At 41.0% G+C, this 13,781-nt stretch overlaps 1 protein-coding gene across 2 annotated transcripts in view; it reads left to right on the forward strand.

Moving 5' to 3' along the window:
• LOC105009052 (protein ITPRID2) overlaps nt 1-13,384 on the forward strand; it is an 82,036-nt gene extending 68,652 nt beyond the window's left edge. Inside the window, exons 1-2 of one of the 2 annotated variants that reach the window (XM_034289625.1) lie at nt 6,977-7,435; nt 11,058-13,384. In XM_034289625.1, the coding sequence (XP_034145516.1) occupies nt 7,385-7,435; nt 11,058-12,434 (1,428 nt within the window). In that variant the 5' untranslated portion in view covers nt 6,977-7,384 and the 3' untranslated portion in view covers nt 12,435-13,384. Of the gene's footprint in view, nt 1-345; nt 7,436-11,057 lie in introns of those variants that run through there. The other variant, XM_034289626.1, reaches the window with a different exon arrangement.
• Nucleotides 13,385-13,781: the final 397 nt, after the last annotated feature.

The following is a 13,781-nucleotide window of genomic DNA, read 5'->3' on the forward strand; positions in this document are numbered from 1 at the left end:
TCAAGACAAGGCTGCTGTAATTGTCCTTGAGTGGCCTAGCCAATACCCGGAGCCGAACCTCATTTATTATCTGTAGGGAGAACTGAAGATCACAGTTCACCGACCTATTGATTGATAGAAGAAGAAAAAAATATTACAATCTTGTATATTTTACAAATTAAGTTTATAACATTACAAAATGTTGAGAAAGTATAGGGATTAGAATACATTCCAAAAGGCACCAAATGTATGAACTGTAATATTTCCTGCAAAAATAGAATATTATTTTAAAACAAATGAAACTATTAATTGATTTATATAAGAGTTTAAGTTTAGATTTGTGTTAATATTATTTCTCCCACTTAGCTCTAGTGAGAGGAGCCAGTCAGCAGTCAGACAGCAGTGGCTTTACAGACGACTACCCAGTAGAGAAATCAATCCACCATAAGGTAAATATGTGAGGATATTCTTACCTCTCTGAAACTATTGGGGATTGGGAACCTGTTTGATTGAATGATTGGCTGGTTTAGTAATTGTTTTGCCTGTTTATTTCATTTCTTGCTACAATTTAAATGTTTTATCTTCCCAGAGACTACCAAAAGGCTTCCTTTCATGCCTGTTAGTCGCATAATGCAACTCTCCTGCTTCCTGCCTTTTGCCAGCCTTTCTTTCTTTTCCTACTTTTTAATTTTAAACTTTAAATCGTTTACCATTGTTTCATTTTTGTTCTATATTTGTTTTAATCATATTTTTTTATGATTTTATTTGAGGACATCTGCATAGTTCTTTTGTATTTCTGAGTGATTTTTTCCAATGGAGAAGCTGAGACAGCTGTTGGAGAAACAGATCAACCACTTAGAAAATTTTGTCACCCGAGCGCTCCTCCGGTCGGACTGTGGGTCTTGTCCCGCAGGTGAATCAACAAATGCTAATGCTAACATAGCACAACAGGCTAACCTAAGCCTAGATAGCTCTAGAGATTTCCCTATACTTGACAGAACACAGTCAAAACTGGTGAATAGATCAGAGCAATTTCAGAGCGTGCGACTGAATGAGACGATAACACAGCTTGAAATACATGAGTGAACAATGAATTGACTCTGCAGCAGCTACTCTAGGGGTTGAGCTAAGAAACGCTAACGGACAGACAGATTGGTATACAAGGCATTATTCCAAATCTAAACCACTGTCACGGACCTGGCTGACACTCTCCCCTGGACATGTGCTAATGCCACTGGATTAACCGCAGAGGCATCCCCAAACCAACCTTCCACAATGACACATCTTACTGGCACAGCACCGGGGCTAGACCGTAGGCATCAACTCCAGCGGTGGCTTGGTCTGACCTTGTGCACCACAGAGGCAAATCCAGCAAGAAATTAAATAAGAGATCATCAACCCTCAATCCACCACCTGAACTCACACTTCAAAACAGGTACGATCCACTGACTTGGAACGAAATGTGTGTAAATGAACCTAGGGAAGCTAACCACACTAGCATTAGGGCTAGCCAAAATCCAAGAAATAGCCCTAAAACCACTGATAGGACGAGGGAAAGAAGAAACTTAGCTATCTCCACATCTGATAAATCTGATACTACCTTGATTGGGGACGACATAGCCAAGCATATCAGAATGGCAAAGACTGAAATCCTAACCATGGCTGACACATCATTCAGAGAGTTAACAGAAATGTTGCCAGTTATTCTCTCTACACATCCAAGCAACATGCAGATTATTATCCACACTGGGTCTTCTGACATTCTACAAAGGAAAACTGGCTCTGAGATCCTGAAAAAACTTTCAACAACATGTTTTCATCTCAGGACCCATTCCAACCTTGGGGAAAGAAATTGGAATGCCATTCCCAAACAAGATAAGCATGAAGGACAGTACTCATAGGCAGAGAACTCTCTCCTGACCCTCTAACTAAAATAACCCAATGCTTTGAGAAGTTGTCCTTGTCCCAAACGGGGGCACAATCAATCAAATGTATTTATAAAGCCCTTTTTATAACAGCAGTTGTCACAAAATGCTTTTACAGAGACACCTGGCCTTAAACCCCAAGGAGCAAACAACAGTAGTGTTAAATTTCAGTGGCTAAGAAAAACTCCCTAAGAAGGCCAAATTTTAGGAAGAAACCTAGAAAGGACCCAGGCTCAGAGGGGTGACCAGTCCTCTTTTGGCTTTGCCAGTCTATTTAAATTTAGACTAGGAAGTATGGACAGGGACAGCAACGGGCCCCCCAAACCAGGTACTCCGCAGGTGTGGACCAGGACCTCATGTCCTCCTAAAGTTTAAAACGGGAGAAGACTGGGAAAATTCTGAAAATGCATTCCTCCTATCAACAACGATTTAAAGTGGAGAAGGAGAACTTAGTGGGGAAGGAGAACTGACCCAATCCCCCAAACCCCCCCCCCCCCCAACATACCCATCCTCTCCACCTCAATCGCACCCACCCTCTCCTCTCTATCACACTCCCCCTCTACCACACTCACCCTCTCCCCCTCCACCACACTCACCAATCAGGGAGCTAGTTCTAACCAAAGATAGCAGAGCTCATCTTCCCCTATGTCCCAATCCTCCCCCCCGTTTAAAACGATAACTTTATAACTGTGACACATCAACCTACTAGACCAGGAACCCCTATTATATCTATTAAGCTGGCTTTACTTAATATCAGATCTCTCGCCAACAAATCATTCTTGGTAAATTACATTATAATATCCTACAACCTAGATTTTATGTTTCTCACTGACACGTGGCAAACTGAAGATTCTAGTGCTATTATTCTTAACGAGACAGCACCTGATAAATGTGGCTATATGAATATGTGTCGAAATGGCAGGAAAGGAGGAAGAGTGGCTGCCCTATTCAAAGATACATTCCAGTGCAAAGAAAATACACTAGGTAATTGTATTTATTTTGAATACTCCAATTTTACCTTGAAGGGTACCCCTAACATTTTGTTTTTAACCATTTACAGATCTCCACAATATTCTGCACGTTTTATTGATTATTTTGCTGAACTATTCTCTGTTATATCAGTTGACTATAACTTGTTTATTATTACAGGGGATTTTAACATCCACATAGATAATAGTACGGACAATAATGCCAAATAACTTTTTGCACTACTTGACACGTTTGATCTCACTCAACATGTGAAAGAGCATACACACTCAAGGCTACCTTCTAGATCTGGTTATTTCAAAAGGTCCCGATATTTCCTCTGTCATGGTTAAAGACATGGCCCTGTCTGATCATTTCTGTGTCTTTTTTGAATCACTTACAACCCCGAATGTTCCAGTAAACTCTGTTTCTGTTAAGAAAATGTACTTTAATGAAAGTACCAATGCACAGTTTATGGAAGCCATAGCTATCTCTCCAACAAAAAGTGCTGCGTCAGTTGATGTACTCCTTGATAATTTTATTACCAAAATATTGAATGTCATGGAACATAGAACAACACAGTCTAACAAGGACTCTGTACCGTCACCAAGACTTATTAAAATATGAACTCTATAGCAATGGACCTGCAGCAAATAGTTAATAGCTCTCTGCAATCAGGCATTTTCCCAACGTCTCTAAAAACAGCTGCCATTAAGCCCTTATGATATACGGCTGAATACTGATTCAGAAAAAACAAAAGTTCTAGTTCTATTAGACCTCAGTGGAGCATTTGACAATGTAGATCATAGAGCACTCATAGATAGGCTGGAAAATTGGGTAGGACTCCCCGGGACAGTCCTTGATTTGTTCAGATCTTATCTAGATGGGCGGAGTTACTTTGTCACCGTTGGTAATCATGAATCTGATAGGGTGTGGAGTTCCACAGGGAACTATATGCTACCTCTAGGCCAAATTCTACAGAACAACAACATGAACTACCACAGCAATGCCGATGATACTCAAATATATATGGCTCTCGAACCCTATGACAACAGCTCAATAGACTCTCTGTGTCACTGTATAGAGCACATAAATACCTGGATGAACCAAAATTGTCTACAATTAAACCAAGATAAAACTAAGATTATTGTGTTTGGCAACAAAAATAAAATAACTAGTATTAGTAAAGAGCTGGATTCTCGGGCCCTTAAAACCAGGGATCAAGTGCGTAATCTTTGTGTTCTGATAGACTCAGACCTCACATTTAACAGTCATATCAAATCGGTCACCAAAACAGCAAAAATATAGTCAGAATCAAAGGCCTGGTGTCCCAAAAAGACCAAGAAAAGTTCATCCATGCTTTTTTCTCGAGTAGGGTTGACTACTGTAATGGCCTTTTGACTGGACTCCCCAAAAAGACTGTAAAACAGCTGCAGCTCTTTCAGAATGCAGGTGCTAGAATGTTAACCAGGACCAAGAGAACAGAGCACATCACTCTGATTCTAAAATCTTTGCATTGGCTTCCAGTAAGTTACAGAACAGATTTTAAGGTGGGGCTTTTAGTTTAAAAATCTCTTAAGGGTTTAGGACCCAAATAAATGTCTGATATGTTTGAGGAATATAAACCGAGCAGGGCTCTTAGATCCATGAACACAGGTCAGCTAGTACAGCCCAGAGTCCAAACTAAACATGGAGAAGCTGCGTTTAGCAGTTATGCTGAACACAACTGAAATAAACTACCAGAAGACATGCACCAAACGTATCCATTTTTAAATCCAAGTTAAAAACACTTCTCTTTTCACATGCCTACTGTGGGGAGAACAAGTATTTGACAAAGCATGTAGAAGTCACATTTTTATCATAGGTACTCTTCAACTGTGAGTGTCTAAAACAAAAATCCAGAAAATCACATTGTATGATTTTTAAGTAATTAGTTTGCATTTTATTGCAAGACATAAGTATTTGATACATCAGAAAAGCAGAACTTAATATTTGGTACAGAAACCTTTGTTTGCAATTACAGAGATCAAACATTTCCTGTAGTTCTTGACCAGGTTTGCACACACTGCAGCAGGGATTTTGGCCCACTCCTCCATACAGACCTGCATATGCTGCTGTGATTCCTTTTGCGTAACTCGAACCTGATCCTCGATTATTGAAATCAGAGGAGTAACCACTACTATCATTGAAATGTTCGTTTTCAATTTCAATAAATCGCAGACTGTCGGCGAGCATGATAAATTAGACTTTTACCATAGTCTGTAGGAAGGCATACCAAAACATTTTTTTCAGAACAGCATTTAAGCAGAGATGTGAGTGACGGAGTCTAAAACAAAAATCCAGAAAATCACATTGTATGATTTTTAAGTAATTAATTTGCATTTTATTGCATGACATAAGTATTTGATACATCAGAAAAACAGAAACCTTTGTTTGCAATTACATAGATCATACGTTTCCTGTAGTTCTTGACCAGGTTTGCACACACTGCAGCAGGGATTTTGGCCCACTCCTCCATACAGACCTTCTCCAGATCCTTCCGGTTTCGGGGTTGTCGCTGGGCAATACGGACTTTCAGCTCCCAGGTCTGAACCCTGGCTGTGTGTTTTGGGTCGTTGTCATGCTGCAAGACCCAGCCACGGCCCATCTTCAATGGGCTGATCCCTCACCATTCTTGTAATCATTGATGCCCCACGAGGTGAGATCTTGCATGGAGCCCCAGACCGAGGGAGATTGACCGTCATCTTGAACTTCTTCCATTTTCTAATTATTGCGCCAACAGTTGTTGCCTTCTCACCAAGCTGCTTGCCTATTGTCCTGTAGCTCATCTCAGCCTTGTGCAGGTCTACAATTTTATCCCACATATTCTATGTGTGAATTGTGCTATATAAATAAATGCTTGCTACTATGAAAAAGAATAACTGGTCCCTCAGCCATCGGTTCAAAACATTTCACCCCCTGAATTCTTTCAATTACAAAATGAATGACAAATTATATTAACTAGGAAATTCATGGTTGTAAAGCAGGTGGTGTGTCCTGGATGTCCCTGGCTGTAGGGCACAAGGTGTGTTGGACGTCCCAGGCTGTAGAGCAGGTGTCCCAGATGGGCACCTGAAGAGTTATAGAACCAATGAAAGTCAGAGAGATTCACTACTAATACGTTTTAGAACACCCCCATTTTTCCAGTGAAAAACCTGAAATGGTGCAAAACTACTATGTGCTAAATTACTATAGGTTAAAAAAAAAAGAACAAAAAATTTAATTCACCCATTACTATTTTTGCCAGACCACGTTAGCGGAGCTGGCTTAGAATAGCGAATGGCTCTTACCGATTGACCAACCATTTTTAAATAGCTTAGTGGTTAGAGACATGGCCTCTCATGCATGTGACCAGCGTTTGATCCTTGCCAAGGCCCAAACAAATCAGGCATGGGTGGGAATATTTGTTTGAGGGTGGGGGTGGGATGGTTGTCTGGAAGTGACTGAAAAGGCTACGCAGTAATGTTCTTAGTGTGCTTCCTTTTTTCTTAGCATTTCGATACCCTATATGCTAGTGTTGCACACTTGAAAGATTACGGCGACTTTCAGCATGCTTGATTTATAACAGGTAACTGTCGCGTCCTGGCTATGCCCCTAGCCATCTCTGCGCTGGGCTCGGGGCATAGTCAGGACAGGACAGGAGGTGGCACATCTAGCCACCTCCAATCCTTTTGGTCTCCCCAATTGGAGGCAGGTGTCGGTCGTTGCCTCCAGTTGGGGACCATATTTAAGTTCCTTGTTTTGCCATGCCAGGGTGGTTCATTTTGGTTTTGTCCCTGTATGGAATATCCCACGTCACTGGTTGCTTGTTTTGTTTGAGTCTTTTCTTTTTATTAAACATGGATTACCTACGTTTATTTGACTCTGCACCTGTGTCCTTCCACAACCCAACTCGTGACAGAAACTTTATTTCTGCAAACACAAAAATACAGGAGCACATGAGTTTGGTGTTCTTGCTATCATAATGGTGAGAAACAGGCAATTAACAAAAGGAAGACAGACAGACCCTTGTAACCCTTAAAGTTTAGGTTGTTCCTTTAAAGAAATTGTAAAGAAAGCCAGGGTATCAGTGAGTAGTTTACTACACCATCAAAAGGCACTTGGAAACTGTAGGAAACTCTGACAGGAACATGTCTGGCAGACCCAAACCCACAACAGAATCAGAAGACAGCTTGCGTAATAAACGGCTCACAGGACAACAGCTTCAAACACAGCTTAACACTGATCGAAATAAGAAAGTCTGTTTCAAATGTGAAGAGAAGAGCTGCAGGTTTGACAGGTCAAGGGGCAGTAAGGAAGCCCTTGCTAAGATGGCAAAATAAGAAAGAGGCTTGCCTGTTCCATGAAGCACCACCAGTGGACTACTGAAGACTGGGAGAAGGTCTTATGGACCTATGAATCAAAATGTGAGATTTTCAGTTCATCACGCATGGTTTTTGTACGCCATCGAGTAGGCAAAAGGATGGTTCCTCAGCATGATGGTCTGGAGTTCTTTTGCTGGATCCAGAGTTGCCGACTTGAACAAAGTGAGTGCCACCCTTACCCAAAACGGCTATCACAGCATTTTGCAGAGTCATGCAATACCCTCTGATGTACATCTAGTTTGTTAAGGGTTCTTCCAACAGCAAGAAAATAACACAAAACAAAGCTCCAGGATATGTCAGAACTACCTTCAAAGAAAAGAACAACACGGTAGGCTTCAAATCATGGAATGGCCTGCACAGTCTCTAGACTTCATCTTCATTGAGTTGGTTTGAGATTAACTGTGCAGAAGGGTGAAAGCAAAGCAACCTACATTTGTGGGAACTTCTGCAACAGTGTTGGGAAGAATCTTCCTAACCAGAAGTACAAATAGAGGAGGGCAGAAAAAGTATTAAGTATATGTATACTACAGTAGCATTGGAATGTGTAGATGTGCAATGAAGGCAAATGCAATACAAATGGCAATACTAAATGTACAATAAGGCAAATTTACTGGGATAATAGTTGTTTGGGTACAAATGGCTATTTCAAAAATGTCATTCAAGATGTGCAAACGAGGCAAATGAAGGAGTGATGTTGTAAGGTAACATGAGTTCCCGAGATGCAGAGATAGCAGCAATGAGGTCCTGAGGTAGACATGCGTATAAAACAACTTAAAAGAAAATGCAGGCACAAAGGCAATTCTAAATGTGCAAAGAGGCTAACTGAATGTACAAGTTGTATGTGCAACTAAAATGCAGGGATAGCAGCTGTAAGGTTCCTGAGGTAGACACGTGCCTTTAACAACTCAAAACGTCCATTATCAGGCATAGCAAGGCAGTGTCAGAGTAGTACAAGGGAATAGTGCAACAAGGTCCCAGAGAGGTGGGTGGGGTATGGTAAGTGATGGGTCACATTGTTCTGAGTTCAGCAGGGTTACAGTAGATGGGAAGAAACTGTTCCTGAGCCTACTGGTCCGGGACAGAAGAGACCAGTATCGCCTGCCTGATGGAAGGATGGCAAACAGCTAGTGGCATTGGTGTGAAGGGTCCCTGATGGAAGTTTTTCATTAAAAAAGGAAATGATCTTTAGAAAACCCTTTTGCGATTATGTTAGCACTGCTGAGAACGTGTGCTGATTGAAGAAGCAATAAAACTGGCCTTCTTTAGACTAGTTCAGCATCAGTGTTTGTGGGTTTAATTACAGGCTCAAAATTGCCAGAAAGATTTTTCTGAGAAATGAAGGCTATTCCATGTGAGAAATTGCCAAGAAATTGGATATCTTGCACAATGTCTAACCAGAATAGAATGAGTGGGAGGCCCCAGTGCACAACTGGGCAAGAGGTCAAATACATTAGAGTATCTAGTTTGAGAAACAGATGCCCCACAGGTCCTCAACTGGCAGCTTCATTAAATAGTACCCACAGAACACCAGTCTCAACGTCAACAGTGCAAAGGCAACTCTGGGATGCCTTCTAGACAGAGTTCTTCCTCTGTCCAGTGTGTGTTCTTTTGCCCATCTTAATCTTTTCTTTTTATTTGCCAGTCTGAGATGTGGCTTTTTCTTTGCAACTCTGCCTAGAAGCCATTTGATTTTGTTTTAATGGACAAAAGCTGTGTTTTTTAAAGAAATTCAAGAGGACATTTCTTTGTGACCCCAAACTTTTGAACGGTTGTGGTAAGTTATTTGTGTGATTATTACTTTAGGCTAAATGTAATGCAATACAAAAATACAAAATCAAAATCATTCACAGCGAACCGGAAGTCAAGTAACAGCTCTTTTTGCCAGACCACGTAAGCGGAACCGGCTAATCAGAGCGAATGTCTCATACTGACTGACTGAGTGAGTGAGTTAAATAGCATAGTGGTTAGAGAAGCGGACATGCAAACAATAGGTCCCGCGTTCCTATCGCCTCACAGTCCAAACAAAGTATGCATTATGGATTATTCCGTATAGACGAAAACTTTGCTGGCTATAACCATCAGTATCTACATTATAGTAAGCCTGAAATAAAACAGTTTACGTTTTTTCGAAGTATGCATGCGTTTTGGTCAGGATAGACAAACACTTAGCTGGCTGCAACATTCTTTAGTTAGCTTATAGTAAGCCTTAACTAAAACTGTATATGGTTATATTGCAACTGATTCTGGCATGAAAAAGATAATCTTCAGTCTTCGCTATTATCTTATGTTAGTAGATACCAATAAGCCTATTACTGGCTAATAAGCTGTTAAAACGGCCAGTGGCAAAAGCCATACAGTTCATAGACGCTATAAATCTGTTTACGGTTATATTGCGACTATTTCTTGTGGATTGATGAAGTATGCACCTGGCCATACTTTTTGGGTCAGAATAGACAAAAACGTAGTTGGCTACAACATTCTATAGCTCCGTTGTGGTAAGCCTAAACTGAAACTGTTTACGGTTATACAGTATTGCGACTATTTCTGGTAGATTCCATGATTCTCTTGTCTATTCACTTGAAGAAAAAGTTAGTTATCGTCACCTTTATTGATAGTTAATTTTTTTTATGTTGTTTTGCCATGAAATGAAATAGCTTTGGCAATGTAAAGTTCAGTCTCGCTAGAAAAAGCTAAATTCTTATGACTATTCCAGTAAGTTAGTAGATACTGGTAAAGCCTATTACTGGCTAATACACTGTTAAAACGGCTAGTGGCAAACACCATACAGTTCCTAGACGCTATTTGTGGTGGAGGTAAACTTAGTAAGAAACGTCAGTCAGTTTAACACAATGCTTAATGGTGTCTAACCACTGGGTAAGCATGTAGTGCTGTGGTGTAGTGGTTAATGACAGTGCCTCTAAAGCAGGAGACCTAGGTTTGAATCTGGTGAGGGCAACAGTACCTAATTTTCATCGCGGGTCAGCTGAACTAGGCTTGCCTGGTTCCTTTTCTGGTTTACAATGACTGAAACAATAACACATACTGAAACCACATGCTGTTTATATTTGAAAAGGTATTAGGTAGCATTGTGTATTATAGTTTTCAGTAGTTTATACTGTATATTACACAATGACAGATTATTTTATAACTTAATAGGGTAACAGACACGGAGGAAGAGTTCAGGTCCCTGGTTGGAGTTTTATTAACATGACTCAAAGGGTGAGGGGAGGAGGTGAGGGAGAAATCATAAACTGAAAACGAACTGCTGTGAGGTTTGGGAGAAACAGGCTTGATTGGGTGTACATTTGACTGCTACTCCACCCTTCTTATCCCTTTGGCCTTTCTCCTTCCTTGGCAACAGGGCTAAGAACAGGCCTACTTCTAGCTTCTGTTGCCTCCTCTTCTGCCTGTCCATCGCCTTCATCTTGCCCCAGTGCATGGCCTTCTTTCTTGACTTTTCTGACACTCCTCTCCCTAAACGGCTGCTAGGAAGTTTCTTTATACTTCCTCTGACAAGGTCCTGATGGGTTTTGCTACGCAGGGACAGGGCTGGCACTGCTGGCAGCCCCTGGAAGGTTCTGAAACTCTCATGAGGCATTGTTTGATGCGAGGGGCCACATGCCCAAATCTATAATGTCAAAATATATAATATATATATATATTATAGCTTGGATAATGATGGGAATAATGAGACGTTTCCATTTTATACCATTAGTTTACATAACTGCTCACTACATAAAGTGTTCTGTAATTATGATTTTTCTGTGTATTTTTCTGTTTTAAGGTGCAGGACTCTAATAACCAGTTTATCAGAGAGAACAGATTGACCACCCCAGGGCCGAAGTGTCCTACCTGTTTCACAGTCACCCAGGGCCCAGCTCTAGGTTTCAACTCAGAATCCAGCTCTCCCTATGACTCCTGCTCAGAGTCAGACTCATCCTCAGGTCAACCAAGTAGGGTTATGGGGTCCGCGGTCATGCTTCCTCAAGTGCCTGTGAGCAAAGACTGCAAGCTTTTGCCCACTGGTTTAGAGACACAGGCCAGGCAAGATCTGGGGAAAAATATAGCCCCCGATGAGGTCCCAGAGGGACGAAGAAGGCCACCCCTAAATAAAAGCCATTCTTTACCCACATCTCTTCCCAGCTCACATCGTGTGGTGTCCTCCCTGAACGTTCAACTGTTCCCAGGAAATAGTATTTGCCCTTCACCCTGCGTCTCATACCATTACAGCTCAGTGAGGAAGGAGGATGGGGCCGAAGATGAGAAATGGCAGTGTTCTGTTCAGTCATCCCTTATCATTAACAAGCCCAACAGTCAGAAAAGAGATCTTCCCCCCCTGCCTCCTAAACCACAGCCAAGTCATCTAACTAGTCTGCCCCATATCATGCCAAGCAGTACCTTGGTCTGGCCCGTACAGTCTCATTGGGAGCAACAAAGTACCTGGAAAGCCCCCAGTCTGCCAAACAAACCCTCAAACAATATTACATACTACACGCCATCAGACAATATCCTCAACAACACACATATGCCAGGCTACCATTTAACACCACAGCAACAACAACAACCACCACATTATCAGAAAAAGTGGCAAGAACTCCAGAAACAGCTACAGCTGCATAAACAGTGGGAAACACCTCAACTTCAACAACAATGTTGGCAACAACCACAGCCCCAACTGCAGCCATACTTGCATCCTCAAAGTGCCCCCTATGCTGTCAGTGACCATCCTCCTAGCAGTGCCCACCACCAATGGCCTATTAGCAGGACGGCCAATGTTCCTCATGGCTGGGTTCACAATGAACTCCATCCTGAGTTCTACACACATCCAGACAGTAGGCTTTACACAAACATACACAGCCGACCACAAAGACTGCCAGCCCCTTTGCCAAGTTGCTTTCCACACTGCGCCACTTGTGCCAACTGCAGCTCTTCCTACCCTAATAGTGTGAAACCTTCTCCAGGTTACCTTCGTACTGATAGAGAGCTTCAGCTCAGAGCTCTCCATGATCCAAGTGGGACAGCTGCGCATGACATAGCTACAGTGAACCCCTCTAAAATCCTCAGTGGCTCAGCCATTAAAAAATCTGGGCCACGCAAATTTGGTGGGTTGACTTCCCGAAGGAATTACACACATAAAAAGAAAGTATTAAATGAGTTATAAGCCACATTGTAATGGAATGAGAGACGGTGATACTAGTGACTGGTGGTTTATTGGCCCACTGTGTTGATTTAACATGGTCCCATCTGGACGGATGGCTCTCCCTCTCACTTATTGTGTTAGTTTTTCAGAAAAGAGAAACACACCTAGACATGGTATTTACTGGATGAGACACACAAATGTATTATTGAAGTTGAATATAGCAACATTTATGTTATTGGGTGTTTTAAAATGTTGTGTATGGATTTATTGAATTGCTTATAACAGAGTATTCTGAAATGTTTTATTGTGTTTTATGTTTCACATGATCTTTTATCAGGTTTGTTCAAATATAGAGAGAAATTTGGTTTCCTATTGTGTTGTAAATATGTTTGAAGTTGTTGATTTGTCTGGGCCAAATAAAGTGGTTCAAATTAAACTAATTCCCTAAATTAAAGGGATATCAAGTTACTTCCTCTCTTATAAAGAATGGGTTCATTTTTAGGTTATTATTTACAAAAACCACACACACACAAATATATAGTCTCTTTAATTATTGCATTCTTATTGCTTTTAAACTGTAAATATACAGGGGATGTGCAAAATAACGGAAACACCTCACAATGTATTATATCATTATAATAAGAAGTAGGGATACCCTTTTTCTTCAGAACCTCCAATCTTGGAATGCTATAATGGGTCATCTAATGTAAGTCCTGAACTGTGTGTAGTGGGATATTGCACCATTCTTCAAGAAGAAAAGCCTCCAATTCTTTTTGGGATGAAGTAGGTGGAAACTGGCTTCCCACTGCGCTCCAGAATTTTACATGATGTTCAGATCTGATGATTGGGGAGGCCATGGAAGGCTTTTGATGTTATACTGGTGTTTATAAAACAACTCTTGTATTCATTTATCAGAGTATATGGGGACGAAATTCGATTAACATAGCGTAGTGGAACCAGCCATGGATTGATTGGAGTCATTGTTTTCATTACTGTATAGTTATTAGCTAGCCATCTACAGTAATCTCTTTTTAATTATGCGTTGAATGTAGTGTAGTGGCGCTGTTATACCTGTTGTTGGTTTGGATTTAAGCTAATTTAAGGAACCGATTTCAAGATATGTAGAGTTTCGACTAATTGGTTTGAAAATGCAGAAATCTGCCCCATATCATGTGCAACATAGACCGAAATAGTTGACGCGTCGTAATCCCCATAAAATCTAGCGGCAAAATGATATACTGGTTAGTTTCCGGTTCATTTCACAATTTCCCCATACATTTTTCCCATAAGGGATTATGGAATAGTTTCAAATAAGGTCTGTGTTTCGTGTAGACTTACGCCACCTCGCCATTTTGATAACCATTTAAA

Source organism: Esox lucius, chromosome 22, assembly GCF_011004845.1.
Source record: "Esox lucius isolate fEsoLuc1 chromosome 22, fEsoLuc1.pri, whole genome shotgun sequence".
Lineage (NCBI taxonomy): Eukaryota > Metazoa > Chordata > Actinopteri > Esociformes > Esocidae > Esox > Esox lucius.